The sequence below is a fragment of the Bombus bifarius genome, unplaced genomic scaffold (genome assembly GCF_011952205.1).
Source record: "Bombus bifarius isolate JDL3187 unplaced genomic scaffold, Bbif_JDL3187 scf7180000008208, whole genome shotgun sequence".
Taxonomy (NCBI): domain Eukaryota; kingdom Metazoa; phylum Arthropoda; class Insecta; order Hymenoptera; family Apidae; genus Bombus; species Bombus bifarius.
The window spans coordinates 717,865-735,812 of record NW_022884511.1 but is presented as its reverse complement, the minus strand read 5'-3'; the positions used below and the strand labels follow the sequence as shown (position 1 = coordinate 735,812).

At 41.4% G+C, this 17,948-nt stretch overlaps 2 protein-coding genes across 4 annotated transcripts in view; one reads left to right on the top strand and one right to left on the bottom strand.

The window, feature by feature from the left end:
• Window positions 1-17,948, bottom strand: part of LOC117210694 (stress-activated protein kinase JNK) — a 40,316-nt gene that overhangs the window by 20,995 nt on the left and 1,373 nt on the right. The gene's annotated exons all lie outside the window — the stretch shown is intronic.
• On the top strand, window positions 8,344-10,272 carry LOC117210700. The gene is made up of 2 exons (XM_033453979.1): window positions 8,344-9,142; window positions 9,618-10,272. The coding sequence occupies exons 1-2, from the start codon at window positions 9,128-9,130 to the stop codon at window positions 9,900-9,902; spliced, it is 300 nt and encodes a 99-aa protein (XP_033309870.1). The 5' UTR covers window positions 8,344-9,127; the 3' UTR covers window positions 9,903-10,272.

Below are 17,948 nucleotides of genomic sequence, written 5' to 3'. Positions count from 1 at the left end.
TCGTAACCTCCGACACTACCTATCTATCTGTTTACACAAGAGCCTCAAGGACAGGATTTACGAAAGTTTGTAGTATCTAGGTGAATTTGACCGATCGTAAAGTCAACTTCTACATCTTTACGCGAGACATAAAAGGAGATTAAACGTCGAACGATCCGTGTCGTTTTACAACGTCTCGTCGAAAACGTCACAACACAAACAGTTGTTTCTACCGTTATGTATGTACTTGTATATGTACGTACTATATCAAATAGGTACCTACCTATACCTATATAAAATACCTATATGAAATATCTATATAAAATACCCATATGAAGTAGGTATATAAAATAGGTAAATACCAAATAGATCGTAAAATTTGCAGGCTAGGAAAAGTACGAATGTTTCAATGGTCGAAGCGATTTTAGGGATTTCGAAGGAGATAAGGAAGCGGCTGGATAATTTTCCCAGAAAATGCAATTTATCGATTGGTTTTTCGAAGTATGAAACTTTATCGCACATAAATTGTAGAATAAACATTAGCGTTGCTACCTGTGTACTTCGTGCGAAATGGTGGCAGACGCATTACGGTAACCGGGACTCGCATAAATTTTCCCGGTAAGAAAGCAAAAGCAGCCTTTTCAGCAATAAAGCGTACGCCCTACAAATGAGAAGCAGAGATAAGGGCAGCCGCGGCTAATGCGAGACGTGCTCGATTATTCACAGACGCTTACCGATTCAACCTCGAGTCGACGTTGACGCCGTTCTTGTGCTTGACGAAAAGCCGTCGTTGTCTTTAAGCTCACGCTCAAAGCACCTAATTTATAAGACAACGTCGTCTGGCCCGAGCATCTTGACTTCTTCGGTACGACTGCTATAAATCTTAGATAAACGGCCCTCGAAAACACGCCAACGAATAAAAAGCACGACTTTCGCACCGTCGAAACTATTTCACCTTCGACTCTCGGAAAATCCGCATAATTTGTCAACCTTCCAATGGAATCTCGAAATCCCCTGCTTCAGGGGATATTGGATGCGTTCGTAAAACGATTTATTGGCTCAAAAGCGACTGTCGTAAAGCAAAGACACAGGCGATAACACGTACGCGGGCAACTTGCGGCCTGCACGATAGACAATGTCGCGGCGACGAATTTTATCTCTAATACGAACGATCCGATCCGATTCTGTTCGACTGCTCGGCTAAAAACATTTACCAGGGTTCATGAATTGTATTTTGCCCATCAAGCCGTAACAGCATACGTCCTATCGCCGTTGTTTTTACCGAGCGAGTGGCCAAGCTACTTAATCAAAGGACCCTCTGAGTTTCGGGTCCGGAAATTTCGCAAGAATTCTGGAGGAAGATCGTGCAAATACTGTTCCTTTCTCCATTTTTATACATACGATAAAAGCCATCCTCGTCGTTTGCGAAAAAGTATTACGGATAGTCATTTGCAGCGAAGGTCCATTTCGGCCAAGCACAATCTCGCTCCTACGAAATATACGCTATCGTTTGCCCCTAGGAGAAACGAAAACCCGCAAGAGAACCGATATATGTAAAACCGTTTCTAAGAGATCAAGGGTTCCTAAACGATAACGCAATGACGTCCTCCGGTTTACAACGCATTGCGACGTTCTCGGAAATTTTATGCGAAGAAATCTGATTTCCTTTAACTTGTAAATCGTACGATATGCGTGTTAATATCCGCAGATGATCTGGATGATTACGAATAATCGTTGCGAAAGAAATATACAAAATGATTGTGTAGATTCGACAGTTAAAAAGTTACAGATTCTACGATTACAAAAGTTTCTAATTAAGGATCGACTCGTTAATACTACTAATTAATTAACCGTATAGACCAAAGTATGCATAAAAAAAGTGATTAGTGCCATGATTAAGCGTGCAAAAGATGGTTGAGCGATCGAGAAATGGAAGAACCCAGCTGCCTTGCGTTTTTATGCAAAACAACGGAATATTTGGAGTATAGTTAGCTCCGTCTCGACGGAATGCTTCTACGAGCAAACGGCTTTTGTCCAACCGGTGGAACTCGAAGTGAGAGATAGAGAAACACAGGGGGGAAAGGACTCTTTCCACATGACGGAACGTACCCAAGAGGAAACGCGTAAACCTAAGCCATTCCAAATAACGAAAAGAGCTGCCAGGAGTGCGTGCCAGTTCGTTCCTGACTAATTTCAACTCACCTCACGAGTTAGTATCCCTGGTGATTATGTCGCATCCAAAACTATTATTCGTCCCAAACTATCCGACCCTTTTGCTTTTCGAAGGTTTACGCGTGTTATCAGGCGTACAATATACGGAACTATGGTGGCCAAATTACAGATTATGAACCACACGCGGCTCGTATATTCTTATATAGCACTTACACATCCACGGTGCTGACGATATAATTTGTCTGTAGGATTTAAAATATTTAGATAATAATTCTATAACGTTTATATTTGTAATAATTATATTTGGAAGAATGGAAATTGATTTGTTATTACGTTTTAAGTCTAAGATTATAAATATTTTTGGACAATAGATGGCCCGATTATCGTAGAGACAGTTGCAATGATAGAAAAACGGCTTTAACGAAAATCTTGGAACAACACTTTGAACATTCGAAATCATAAAAGTTTCGAAACCTTTAAACTGGAAATTCTTTCAATCGAAATTCGATAAGCTAAGCCTCGAATATCTCTGAGAGATAATCGTAAACTGTATTACCATTTCCCGGTTGACGAAAGCAACTCGGTGTTACGAAAAGCCTACAAACGTGATCGTGCATTCGATATCCTACTTTAACGACGTATCGCCACGCGACAACACGCGAACTCATAATTTCCCATTCTCATTCGAACAATAAAACCTGCGGCAATGTTCGTCTCTTCGTTGCGTCGTGTCCCACTGATCGAAAACGACGTAAGTGATATATCAGGCATAGCGATTAGTTTCTAATCGTAATGTTGTATACACGTATCGCACCCTTGCTATAGACAATTTCAAAACCGCATCGTTCACTCCATAGTACATATTTCCTAGGTTTCCGAGGTAACTTTACTATTAATGAATCGTTCAAAACGAGGGGCATTGTGACGAGAATCGTGGAAGAACAGAAACAACATCGAGCTTCTTCCAAAGTTCTAAACGTGATTTCGAGTTTGTGAACACTCTACGTAGATTTGTCGCGTGTAAGCTAAACAACTTGAGAGAAGAAGGGTTGAGAAGAGAAGTTGGGCTATAGAGACATCCGTTTGCTTACCCTTTGACAACCCCCACGACGTTGACGATGACAAAACGATGAGGACGATGACGATGAGAACGATGACGATGAGGACGATGACGATGACGATGACGATGACGATGGCGATGACGATGACGAAGAGGATAACGACGATGAAGATGAGAACGGTGATCGCAGCGACAACGACGACGGCGACGACGACGACGGCAACGACGACGACGACGACGACGACGACGACGACGACGACGATGACGACGACGACGACGACGACGACGACGACGACGGCGACGACGACGGCGACGACGACGGCGACGACGACGACGACGGCGACGACGACGGCGACGACGACGACGACGACGACGACGACGACGACGACGACGGCGACGACGACGGCGACGCGACGACGACATTTTGACGACGACGACGGCGACGGCGACGCGACGACGACGACGACGACGACGACGACGACGACGACGACGACGACGACGGCGACGACGGCGACGACGGCGACGACGACGACGACGACGACGACGGCGACGACGACGACGACGACGACGACGACGACGACGACGACGGCGACAACAACGGCGACGACGACGACGACGACGGCGAAGCCGACGTCAACAACAGCAACAACAACGACCACTCGTCTAGGGCACTCTCAAAATTCTCTGAAACAAATGGAAATATTTGATTAAATTCTTCAAACGTGAAACATTTGTACTCATGGATACTGTTCGCGTTCTTTGAGTTATCGTTGGTCGAAAATCCTGAATTCGAGAGAGTCCACGGTTAATAAAGCTACACGAAATATTAAAGTCCAAGCTAAGTTGGGAGACAACTCCAACTTATCGCGATGAGTACCTCGACAAGTAAACAACCACACTGCACTACATAATACTACTTCAACGATCTAAAGAAACAAAATTATCGTGCCTATGAAATACTACTTTCCGTTAGTTTCGATCTTCCATTACTATAAAGCATAGTGTCAATTAGATGTTGATAAATATTTAATATTGGAATCTTCTTTGATGAGTACATGTTTCCAAAGTTCGGTCCCAACTTTTTGGAATACTCAGTATAGGGAAGCTATTTCCTGACGTATCAATTTACAGAAAACCTCTCAATCGTTTCCAAGCGACCGTTTTAATTTTAATTTTTATACAGTCATGGGTAGTCGAAGGTGAAAACGAAAAAGTGGAAATTACTTGTGAATGAAAGACTCTTGTCTGGCTTCTGTATGCAGTAACATGCACTTGTCTATCCAGGCCGTATCTAATTCAAGTCACTCTACGTAACCGATGTTTGAGGGAGGAAGTTCTGATATTTCAGAAACGTTTCAGAAGTTGTTCGAGCACTTTGTAATTCCTATCGTTACTTCGTAACGCTACCGAGAAACAACAAATTTAACGTACATGTACATCATGTCGTCAAATAAATTCGTGCCCTAATAATTATATATCTATAATCTCCGGTGTTCCTAATGTGTTTTATGAATAATTGTATTTTAGAAATCATACCGAACCTTAAAGATTCTAAATAAAATAAAAATGAACCACACGAACTTATTAGATGATCTAATGGGTCCAATTGTGGGTTCTTCGATGCTAGTCGATCGAGGGAGGAGCAAAACTTTCGTGAAGCTATAAAATGTGGTGAAACGCATAGCGGCTAAAAAATTGACCGACGAAGCAGGGAAACGAGAACGAGCCAACAACGGCGCCAGGGTTATTTATACCGAGACGACCTTTGACGATGTCGACGGTGATGCTCAATGAAAATCTTTCGCACCGTCAACCAGACGCGGAAGAAGAGCACGCGAGACATTCTCGGTTCGTGTGGCGCCACGATGCCACCCTAAATGTCATTCCCTTGGACCACTTCGTTTGCCAGACAGCCATCGATACTCGCCCAACATCTCCTGCAAATTCCTTTGCCGCTTCTTTCCTCGATGGGTCGCCTGCTTGGCTGCCACTGGTGCGGGCGCCCCAACCACATAAAAATACCGCGAATCTGCTACCAAAATTTCCTCTCTTCAACATACTACCCACTTCCCGAACCACTGACAAATATTGCGTAACGACAATGATGCACACGAATACGCAATTGCCGCCAAATCTATTTTTATCGGGGTACCTCGTAGGCGTGTCATATTATACCTCTGGAATCGTATTCGAAACAATGACCTCGTATCTTTGATTTGTCCTACCGTGAGGTGCATAGCAATGTGACAAACACGAAGCGTTTGTGTTTTAATTAACACGCTATCCGCTCAAAGTAACGTAATGAACGCGCAACTTTTAGAAGCACAAGAAAGAAAAATAGTACAAAAAAGTGAAGCAAAATAAAAATGAGATACAACACGGTTCTTTTAAATCCTATCGCTAAAGATAAATGTCGCGTCGCTAAGCGTTAACGAGGAAAGGATGGCGACGGGGTGCGCCCAAAGAGGGAGCGAAAGATCGCGTGCCTCGTCAGCGAAAGTTCGATACTTAATTGAAACAGCCGAGTAAGCGAAGCTTTTGCTTAGGTGTACAGTTACTGTTCCGGCTATAGCCTTTCGTTCTTCTCAACAATCGTCCAGCCAACCATCCATTTCGGATTCGAACTATTCGCTCGTTATCACATCTAATATTATCGTCTTTGATGCATTTCAAGTGTATATCACATTTCGTCTTATTTCTTCGCAATCGATCAACATCTGCCATTCGGGAACAAACTACGAATTTATCACGAGGACATGATTTTTGTAAAATCGTCGTACGTGATTGTTCGCTGTCACTCGGTGAAAAACATGTTATTATCACAGTAACTCTACGCACTTGTCTTTGACACTGCTAAGTTATCTACAATGGTGACATTCATCTTTTTTCGTTTTGACATCACGATACCGGAGATATCATGAGTCCAGTCGGATATCTCGAAACGCAACGAACTTTGATCGGATACGGATATAAGCTCTTGCCGAGCAAATACAAACAGAAATCGAATATCGCGTAGCTTTGCATCGCTGCAATTCCATTCCGACCAAGATCACCGTAACGTTGACTTTTTGTATTTACGCGCTCGAAAATTTTTCACAGAAACTAATCTATCGAGTCTCCATCTTCCGATACCGCCCACCTGCAATGTCGATCTCTTTCTCGATCAAGGATATACATATTTACATTTCATCGAAGCTTCCGATTCTTTCATATCCTTTTGAGTATCGATCCAAACACCGGAAATGTTAAATATATTATCGGTAAATAAAAAGCTACGTATATATCCTAATAGGATCGAAATGGTTAAATAGAAAACAAACGAATAAAAGAACAGAACGCGTAAAATCGCGCAGGCAGTTGCGATTTGTCTTTCGATGACCACGTGCAGGCTATTACAGAAACATATCCACCTTGATACCCTATGCTCTACCACTATTTATAATGGGACGATGCGACCAAAGACGAGATATTAATTATCGGGATAGCGATTTATCGTTAACGCCGCGACGAACTACGGCCGGACCAGATAATGTCCCTCATTTGTCACCCCGGGCTCCGACCTGATGATGATCGCTATCCTCGAATAACGAGCGTTTTGCGCTTTTCAAGCATTCTCCGGTCTCTCCTCTTTATTCCTGTCTTTGTAAACCATCATGGAAATACGAAGAGTCGAGCTGTCCCTATTCGACTTCCCAACGTAATCGCCCCAGCTGCAATTCAATTTCGTTTCTTATTTATAATTAGCCCCAGACCCTTTAGGTGAAAAAATAAAATATATATTTGTTATTCCTATTTTCCCCTTTATTACATAAAAGAGAGAAACGAGAACAATGAAAGATACGAACTGGCAAAAAGATCGAAAAATAGGGATGTACGGTAGAGGTAGTCGATAAGCGAGCGGATTCGAAGAAGGAAGAAATGCAGGAAGTAGATGGAGATGGAAAGAGGGAGGGAAGGAGGGAGGGAAAAGTGGCAAAAGAGGAGTGAAAGAGAAAGCTCCCAGCATTGTACCAATTCACGACGTTAATGCGGAGAGTGTTCTAAAGAAGGGCGAAACAATGGTGGCACTCCACCGGCTCTGATTCTCCTTTTCTACGACGCTTCGAGCAACGCTCGACGTTTCACGTTTGACGTCCGTGCATGCACCATTGCCACCACACGTGCACAGTTACGCGAGCTTAACGCTTTTATAGAATGTAGAACCTTAGTTGGCCATCGTTACGCGACCAAATCCCCGATTAAAGTACTTCCTATATTTGCACGTAACCAGATCAAAGTATAGTAAGCTGATGTTCTACAAGATATAATTTAACACGAAGACTACAGGAGATGTTTTTATTCGATAAAAATAGAAAATAGTGTACACTGCATAAATTGTTCATATATCACCAGTAATATATATTTGTGCAACTATATGTTATAGTAATACAGCATTAGAGTCAAACAGAGGAAAAACTACGATAACTTTCAGAATGGGCTAATAACTAGGAAATGTCTGATAAGTAGCTTGCCGGATTTTCAAAATTGTTATATCGCAAATGTAAAAAACTTCAGACGGTTTTCTTTTAACTAACGAGCAGAGAAAATTGAATTTCTCTCGAAGCATTAACGTAATCGAGCTAAGCCTGCGAAATATCTTTCCGCATTTTCTTGGAGCTGGCGCACGCAATGTGCTAGACGCGCTACTTAAACGTCATCGTTTCCGTCCTCTCGACGTTCATATTGCTCACTTCGCAGTGCGGTGCATCGCTTCATCGTCGCCGTCATCGTCGTGGTCGTTTCTCCGAGAATAACGAGTCAACGAGGCCTGACGAGAACGACCTTCTTGCCTTTGAGAGACTTTTAGCTTACGATTTTACAGCTTCGTGAAATCGTGCCTCGATTTCCTCGTTAAACGTTGCGAAATTTCGCTCGTTTAACGTAACGTTACTGCGTCGCCAACGAAACGACGATAAAACGTAATCGATGAACGTAACAGCGTGCATGAAGATTCGTCGAGAACATCGATTATCAGTGTAACGAAGGCATTTTTACCCAATTGAACCTCCCAATAAATAAGGATTTAACTCGACGTTATCTCCTACGGATGCTACGTTTGTCTAATTCGCTTCTTAAGTAATCGATATAAAGGCGATGAAACATTTTAAAGGTCATTTCTTTTATATCAAGGAAAGAAAAAAAATTCTTTAATTTTCTAGTTCTTGAATTTTTAAGCCTCATTAACGAGTCAGTATCACGACAGTAACGAGCCCTTCGATTTGTTCTCATTCGTCAATAGTGCTCGAGCGACTGTCAAGAGGGACTATTTAGGCTTCGTGGCCGCAAACGAGGACCAATTGGATACAAGGACGGAATAGCTAAACCATCGTCGTGAAAATTATTACGAGCGACGAGGTTGCGCGTAACGTGCCCAAATGGAATTTCAATAGGGGAACTACTCCCACTCTTTGCTAGGAATCTTTATTTCGACCTCCACAAGGTCGATCGTTCCATAGATTGAAGAGACATTGGCCCTTTGAAACTTTCTCCACGACCAAACTTCCATCTTGTATAGATCAGCGCATAGCGATATCAATGTTATTCGATGAAACACTCGTAGTCAAAAAATTACGAAGATGTTCGATCGGCCGAACGTCGAACGTTTCGGTTTGGACAATGGCCAAGGACGTGTTGCTTAATCTCGCGTCAGCAACGAAATCCGGCGAGGTTGCTCGTTCTCAATGCAGCCCCGTGACCGACAACGCCAAGAGGTTAATAATTATGCGCGATTACGCGAGGTAAACATCGGGAATCGATGCACGTAACGTCGACGCGACGTCCCGATCGAATAGGTATAAAAGGGGGCTACCATGATGTTTCGAGCATCAATCGATTTTCAACCAAGCTTGTCCAAGCATCTCCTCAACAATCTACAAAATGAAGTGCATCGCAGTGAGTAAACTTCTAACCCATTTACCGTCGGCGATCCGATTCACAATAACTGTTCTAACTAACGATATTTTAGCCTAAACTTTGTATCGTTTATCGAAACTTTGCCATAAAAATTAGCTTAGAAGTTAAAATTCGAGTTTACAAAAGCATATAATCGGTTTTAGTCCTCGTATAGTTAATTTTTTCTAGAAATGAAACAACGCATACAAAAATAGAGAATCGTTAAATAAAAATATTATGCCAAGAGATTGACGATTTAAGTGAATTTGTATTCCCTGGTTAACAGATTAAGGCTACGATTATGATTACAGTGAATGCGTATTCTGACAAATGAAACGTTCCAAGACCAAAATGCATATCTATCGACAGAAAGACAGTTCGTGAAAACACGCATCTAATCATAATCCAGCGTTAATACACATCCGAAAACAGAGGCAAACGAATGACGATATTAATGACTTTCTCACAATTCTAGGCTATCGTTTTGCTCGCTCTGGTCGGCGTAGCTTTAGCGAAACCCTTGGAAACGGAATCCATCGAACCGGTGAAGGCCGAATCAGTGGCAGCGGAAGCTGAAACCGCGGTTCGGGATAAGAGAGGACTCCTGTTGGGCGCAGCTTACACCGCACCCGTCGCTTACAGTGCAGCCTATACCGCCCCGGTCGCCTACACGGCTGCTGCCTACAACTATCCTTACGCCGCGTACACCGGCTACCCTTACTACGCCGCTGCCTACTCTGCGCCCTACTACGTTGTCTAACCATCTAACCGAACCACCTACCTACATTTCGGACCTAATCACGACGACTGCACCGATCTCGACAGCTCTGCCGAGAGCTCTCCAGACTTGATCGAGATGCATGAACGATCACGTCGAAGGGTGCCTCGCATCGCACAACACCCTAACCAAGACTCATCAACTTAGACAATATCGGCTCAAACTGAAACACAAGTGCTGAAGCAAATATAATAGAGCATAACATTCTCTGTTACTGTGAACACGCGTTGATATGACTACAAGATGCTGGCATCCTTCTACGCTTTACTAACAAGCTAAATATGCATAATTGTACGTGTACATGCATTGCGCTGTATATAAAATATGTAATAAAGTAGCAAAGCATAAAAAAGTTCTCCACGTATTTTAGCCGAGACTCAACTCCAATTCCGAATAAATTCAGAATCAACTGCGCAACAATTAGTAGACTGTATGTAGACACTGATGTTGACGCAATTTTTTATTTTTATGAACGTAACTACTAAATTTTTGGATAACTCGCTTGACCTGGATAAATAATTAATTTGTTAGAAGGTAAACGTAAGAGACAAACAAAGTATGGAAAAATATAGCGTACCAAATATTCTCAGGCTTCTGGCCATTCCAGATAACCTAGTGACTCAACGTGTAAACGCGCCTATATATTTTACTCGCCAATTCTGCACGAGCGGTGTCGCTTTCAGTCGAATAAAGGTGAGAAGTAACTGAGAATAAAATTGGTTTCTTTTATCAGCGCTGTTTCAACCATACGTACATAGGTACTAGAAAATATGAACACGTTGCTGACATTTATTTGCTCGGCATCAAATAAATAATTCACAAGAGTGCGCGGCGATGGAAACGGTAGATTCTTTTCTTGGCTATCCACAATAACATCCATCGAAAATATATATGTCGGAGTCAGGTTGGCATTTTGAGGCGTTCAATGAACCTTTACTTACTTTACCGTAGCGGAATAGCAGCGATAAGATGGTCGAGATGATGGTGACAACGAATTCAGGTTCGATAACGAATCCACGGTCCACGGGATGACGAGTACAAACGTAATGCACGACTCGGGTAACTTTCTCGATAACTCGCTCAGTAATTCCTCCAACGACTAACTAACTAACTCGTGATCCAAGTAAAACTGCCCTTATATATTCCTGTCCCCACTTCTCGGGTCAATCTTTGTTTTTAAGGAGAGTCATATAATCATTCTATACCTCTGTCAGGTACACGTCTCTCCTGTGACCGTGGCTACGTCTAGTGACCTGCTATGTCACCCTGAACCCGAACCCATCGTCATAAAGCCAGATTAGAATCTTAGAACTATTTCTTATTTTTATTACTTAAGTGTAGCTATAGTAAAAGTCTGGACAAGGGTATTGGGGTTTTCCCAACATTCCGGATGCGAAATCCCGATGTTCTTTTATCTCCGACATATATATATACACATATATGTATAAGCACAGGAACACGTTACAAAAATTTCTTCTCCTCTAAACATTCTTTTCTTACCTTGATCGATTTGATATAAAACAAATAGTTACGCACAATTAACGACGCTAAACCAGAAGGAAAGATTTTCTATCGCACAAAGACATTGCGATTTCTCTTTGCTACGTTTGTGAGTTTTCTCGACGACGAACGATGCGTTTAATTTCCTTCGAATACCGATTAGGAGTGAAACGAAAATCAAACGGTATAACGAAGGGTCGGAAGGGGTCCTGTTAGTGCAAGTTGGCAAACAAAAGCCGGTAGTTAACGCAATTGTCCCCAGGGATCCTTCGACCGAAGCCGATTAAGCTCTGACCGATCTTTGATGCCAAGTAACTAATGGAATCCAATCCAGCGTCCACTCGCAGTTACTCCCTTCTTGCTTTCGTTCTTCCCTCTGTTTCGGCACGGTGCCAATTTCTCCCTTTACCACGACAATCCGTTCCTTTCATTTCACTTGCTAAATCCTCCTAATTTGAGTGAGTTTATAATTCTAAACTACCGCCTTTCAACGTTCAAAACTAACATTTTACGCAAGCGCCGAGTGTCAGGTCTGAAAGGTGTAGGTACCAGCAGCTCTTTCGTTAACTGCGCGATTAGATATAACGCATATCGCGCGTGCAACTATTATCCAATCAGAGTACAAGCGTTGCGCATTTCCGTGCTACACGTGTCCCTGCCGATAGACAATGAATATTCACTGAGCGAAATATCAAACGCGTGGCAAATTCATCGACAGGGACACGCGACTCTACTATCGGCACCAGTCATCATTTTTTATACTTCTCCCGAACTCAACATGAAAATCTTGATGAAATTAACAAATCACCTTTGAACCAACGTCCGAGCAAACAGCTAACTGCCGTAAATCTTGTTTCAGAACAAAATCTACGCTAGTGTTCAAAAGTATCCGAGCAGTCACTTGTTTTGAACAAGAGGATACTTATGAACTGTAGCGCATATGTATATCGCGAAGCTTTTCAGCAATTACGTTTCATGTTGCCTGTCCGACTGAAACGAGGCAAGAGGCACGATTATTCGCGCAGAAAGAGATTCGAGGGTTCGATGAAAAGAGATTGCTACCGGAGACTTTGTGGGAGCGCGCAACATAGGAGACGCATCCATTAATTAGAAAACAAGCTATGCATCGAGCAAATACACCAGCCAACCCCATTTGATTCAGCCTAAGTGCGGGCTAATTATCGCATTTGTGTATAGGAAGCAAACACACAGTCTCTTGCTACAGTGATCTCTCCTGATTACATAGAACCAACGCGAAACATCGAGTCATAGTTCTATTAACGATTCATGCACGCGGACCTATGGAACAACACGACAAACTTATTCGCTGATTTTCCAAGTAGCCGATAGTAACTTTCATCGTGAATATCGGTAGCGTTATTAATCCATTGGTCCTTTATGCGAATCTAGTGATCTTCAAAGTGGTTAGATTCTTTTGTCGTTTGGCACTCGACGTTCTACGCAACACATACATTTGGAAAATCTCGCTTTATCGAAATCGGGAGAAGCGTAGAATGATACGTAGCAAAAGCTTCAAAGAAAAGGGATAATAGGATGAAGGAGATAACAAATGACGATTAAATAAATAAAAATTTAGATAAATAAAAGACGATTTACATTATATACATAGACTTTACCTATTTTACCTAAAAACTAAACGAAATTTATCAGTTTATTATTTAGTTAAATGCAAAAGCATTATTCCATCCGTTGAGAGTGCCTCCTATTACAAAATTAATTAACAATATTCTGTAACAATAAGATGGAAAAACTGCTCTGCGTCAAAGTACAAGATTGAATTTTAAAATGTTGAAACATAGATGATTTAAATAACTATGGATGTGCGAGTACCCGAAATTATGAGCCTGGATCGGGTCGGCAATGCTTTTTGGACTCAGATCGGTATCTTGAAAGTTTGTCGATACATAAACATATTCAGGAACCCGATTTGCGACTCAGGACATCAGTTATCTTGTACTCGAACTAAATTTGAGGCCGACTTGTACCTAAAGTAAAGCTTTTCTTGTACATGCTTTAACTAAGTTTCGATGCAAGAAAACAGAAAAATTATATTTTGAATCAAGCATCGGATCCCGGAATAACGGGTACTCGAATACGATTTATTTAAAATAGCCATACCTTAGGAAGCTATCTTGCGGTATATCAGGAACATGTGCATTAGGTGGTTAATTTCTGGTGCATTAGAACGAGAACCACGAGGCCGGACTCGAAAATTTGTCTTTCTCGACCCGTATTATATCGGATACATTAAGCGAACATTCATTACGCGTAAAAAGCTTCCGCCGTATTTGTATTTCCCTCGGATTTTATTTACCTTTAAGCTACATAATTTACTATTATTTATATATTTATATATCTTTATTTATTTTATATATTTTTATATATTATATATATTATATTATAAATATTTTGTTCGCCTGTTACGTGTCTCTCGCACACTTTTCTGTGAAACGCCAGATCGATGAGTTTCAATTTGAACACAGCTTCTATACGTTGAGTATAGCAACGCAGCTCGTTTCGTCAACTATTCTTTTCATTTTTACCTTTGATTGTATGTCAGTTTGCACATAAAAAAAAATATACAGTCCGATAGTTGAGAATGTACGAGCGCAAAACAGAAACGTACCGATCTCGATTATAAACGATCTATATGAGCAACAATATATGTTACTTCGCGTTATACAGTGCGGGCTAAATTCGGCGGGTCAGGACGGTCACTAGCAGTGCAAATAATTAGTTGGACCGCAATAATCCTAAGGAACTACAGATTGTTTTATTACAAATGAAACAAAGCATTTCGATTTTACCGTTAGTGCCTCAATCGTTATAAAATGTCTTCAGGTCGAGACGTTCCTTATGGTTATTGCTCCATCAGATAAAAAGGGGAAACGTGGGTTTTCCCATTGGGATTGTCACCCGCAAGCGACCAGTGACCGAACTTCACTGGATTCTCATCAGCAAATCAGTCATCATCTCTAGACTGGTTCAACGACTACAGATCAGTCAACATCTCGGCACTGGTCTATATGTACTTTAGATCAGTCATCTGGTTAACTTATATTTATACGCACCGAGCGTAACCATTTTGGCTACAAGTTGTTTGAATAAAGCGTAAATTGTAACCTGTTACCTCAGGGTTATAATCAATTCAACCACCTTTATTATCCTAAACGAAATAGGGGATCGATCACTTGGTGGCGTCGATTACATAATCGTAATGGGAATTTACGGCTCCCGTTGGCGCGCTTCCTCGCAATCGCGTCTCTCCGCGAACTGTCGAATATACTATATAGCTAAACTATAGTTTACTATAACTAAAATCTTCCATTTTTCACTCTTGAAAGCGCATCGTAGATTCAGAAAATAATTAAAAAACACATCTTTGCAACAGCACGTTACGGTTCTTTTCTAAATTTATTCCTTCCGTTCTCGTGCTTCCGATTTATTACATTTCAGAAATTATTTTCTCAAAAATAACATTCAGCGTACCTCAACATATACAACTAAACACATATGTACATTATCTACTACGCAAAAAGTATTTAGTAAGCGTGTAAGAAACACGAAAATGTTTCACGCCGAAGAGACCACGATCAAGCGTACACATAATTCGTTACCTTCGAAACGTAGAGATAGCATCGAAGGTGATACGTATCGATCGAAGGTAATTGTGCGACAGTTGCGAGTTCAAGATCTCGGTAGAAAGAAATCCACTACGATTACGTACCTGGAACAGAAAGAGCACGTTCGATTAGAGAAACTGGTTAATCTACAAGAACTGTTCATGACGACGATAGAACACGTATTTGCTTGCGTACACAGATTGTTTCGTATCGATACCTCAAGTTTTAACTCTATAAAGTCAAAAGGCCAAAAGACATATCATAAAATGTTTTCAAATGACGCATGACACGATACCGCGTGTCGCTGCACGAATAGCTAGCTCGATTAGCTGAGTCGGATTTTAAAAGAAAAAAATCACAGGCATAAAGCGGATAAAGAAAAATTGCGAAGATAAAATATTGTCGAAAGCACAGGATAGAATGAAGAGAACGAGCGATCGAAGAGGGTGTGCGAGAGCAACTTGAGAAAATTTGAGCGTCGAACGAGAGGAAGAAGGGGGTCCTAGAACGATTCCGCCATAAATCAAACGACCCTCTTCAATTTCGCGGAGTTAGTGCACCATTCTTCCCTCGAGTTCAAGTATTTCCCGCTTTTTTCACAGGGCGGCCTTGATCGCAGGGGGTTCCTAAGTTGGTACGCTGTAAACTCGACGGTGGATCGATATAGGTGACTATCCCGAGCCACCAGGCAGCCGAATTCTACGTACCCCGCGCCTTTTCGATTCGCGCGGGCGCGCTAGATTTCATTTACCGCCGATTACGCAGAGATATCCGTGCCAAGCATTATCTCGACAAATGACGAGGCAAATCAGAAAGCGTAGACATAGGAGAACAACGATCGACAGGACGCAACACCAACTTTCTTATACAATAATTTATTTAACGTACTTACGAGAAATTTTATTCGATTAACGATGGAATCGCGTAGATTTCCTGATACGTGTACGTAGTTCGGAAGGTCACAAATATAACAAATATCGTTTTTTTTTTTTTTTTTTTTTGGAAATATTTTTAAGAGCTTTGTAGTAGCTGTATATATACATTCTCGATCCATATCAAAATATCTGTGCGATTCTATCATCGATGAAATATCGATTTCGTCGCATAAATCGGGTACTCTTATTCCCATCGATTTACATATCGATTACATATTTACGTGTGTCGAGGCAGTAATCCGTTTAAAATACACGCGACGTCCGTTCACTTGCCTTTCGTCTTTTCATTGACCGATTTAGCACGAATTAATCCTTCCGATAGCATAACGTGGTTAACGGCGAAAAAATATATCGAAAAAAAATTGATCTTTAGTAAAAGGTATGCTATTCATCTTCTTGGTATACGAGCAACTTTCGTTCTCATTCGTTATCAATGCACGATGACCAGTGGCACGCAATCTCACCATATCGATTCTACGTTCTGCGAATTCGAGCTCAGCTTTATTTTCACAGGTCGTTGGAACGATCAATTTCAAGGCGACAAACGTTTAACGCACCATCCAAATAATCCAATTTTCTGCTAAATCGAAATCATTTCGCGAAATGAAAGGCAGGATAACCTGAAAAGTATAACACGTATGTATCTTATTATAATCGTGATGCTCGGATCTATTGTACGATAACGATAACGATGATGATGATGATAACGATAACGAGAGCGATAGCGTGATATATTTCAAAGAAAAGCTTTCTTGTACGTGGTAGATCAATGTTAGCGTTACAAGGGATTCGCAAATTGACGAAAACACGAAAACGGTATAAAAGGTAAATTTGCGAATGTATAAATAACGCGGGAAATAGATTCCAGAAAAATGTCGCATTTCTCGAACAGTTCTGACTAGTATGGCCCCAGCAACGTGGACAACAATTTCTAAGCAACATGTTTGCAGAGATAAACGAACATAACGGAAACGACCTGTGTTAGAAGCTTTTGTATACGATACGTCTGCACGTAATTTACAAAAGGCATGAGTTGCGTGACGGCGCGCATCGAAGCTCGTTCTAGTATTACGGGCTATTAAGTTCGAGTTATCGCCAACTTATCGCTCAAACTATGCGGCCGCCTTGCCAAATTCTCTTTCGACGTCTTTGTTTTTCTCCCTTTGTTTCTTCGTGCTTCTTTTGGTATGTTACGAACTTGTGCGAACTCTTACCAGCTTAAGGCTCGATTCACACTGTCGGTCCTCAAATTATAATTATCTCATGGTTTCCAATATAAGTTTACGCTATGAGAAACGCTCCAATCTCAGACCAATCTCGTCCCGGCAACGATCCTTGAAAAGAACATTTTATTGTTGAACATGACGCGTTGTTACGACATTGCTATAACTTGGTGTAATTGCTAACAAAAATTTGGATCTCTTACGCTATTTGTTGAATGACCTTTTTTTCATGCAACGCGTTTTAGCCACATATTCGACGAATGTTTATCTGATAAAATATTCTTTCCACGGTACAACTACGAATAACAAACCAACGACAAACAGTAAACAAAAGGAACAATTAATTACAAAGACTGGACACGACCGTCTCGGACGAGTTTACTACAGTCGCTAGAAAATCAATATCCAAGTTTGTATATGTGCTAGTATTATTTGAGGGAGGCGACCGCATTACCACCCCCACCCCCTCACCTACAACGGTTTCTTTCAACACATGGCGTTTCCGAACGATTTGTGTTAAAACAAACGTCTTACTCGTGTTCGACAGAATCAACTTCTCGCAAGTCTCACTATTTAAATAGCTGAACTGTGTAATTACTAAGAATTCGCCAAGCATAAGAAAACTATGAAATAATCGTTGCCGATATCTACGATTCTTTGTTACAATTTTACGCCAGTCTTTCTCAAAGTATTAAAAGTCTTCTGCGCTTATTAAAACGTGGTTAC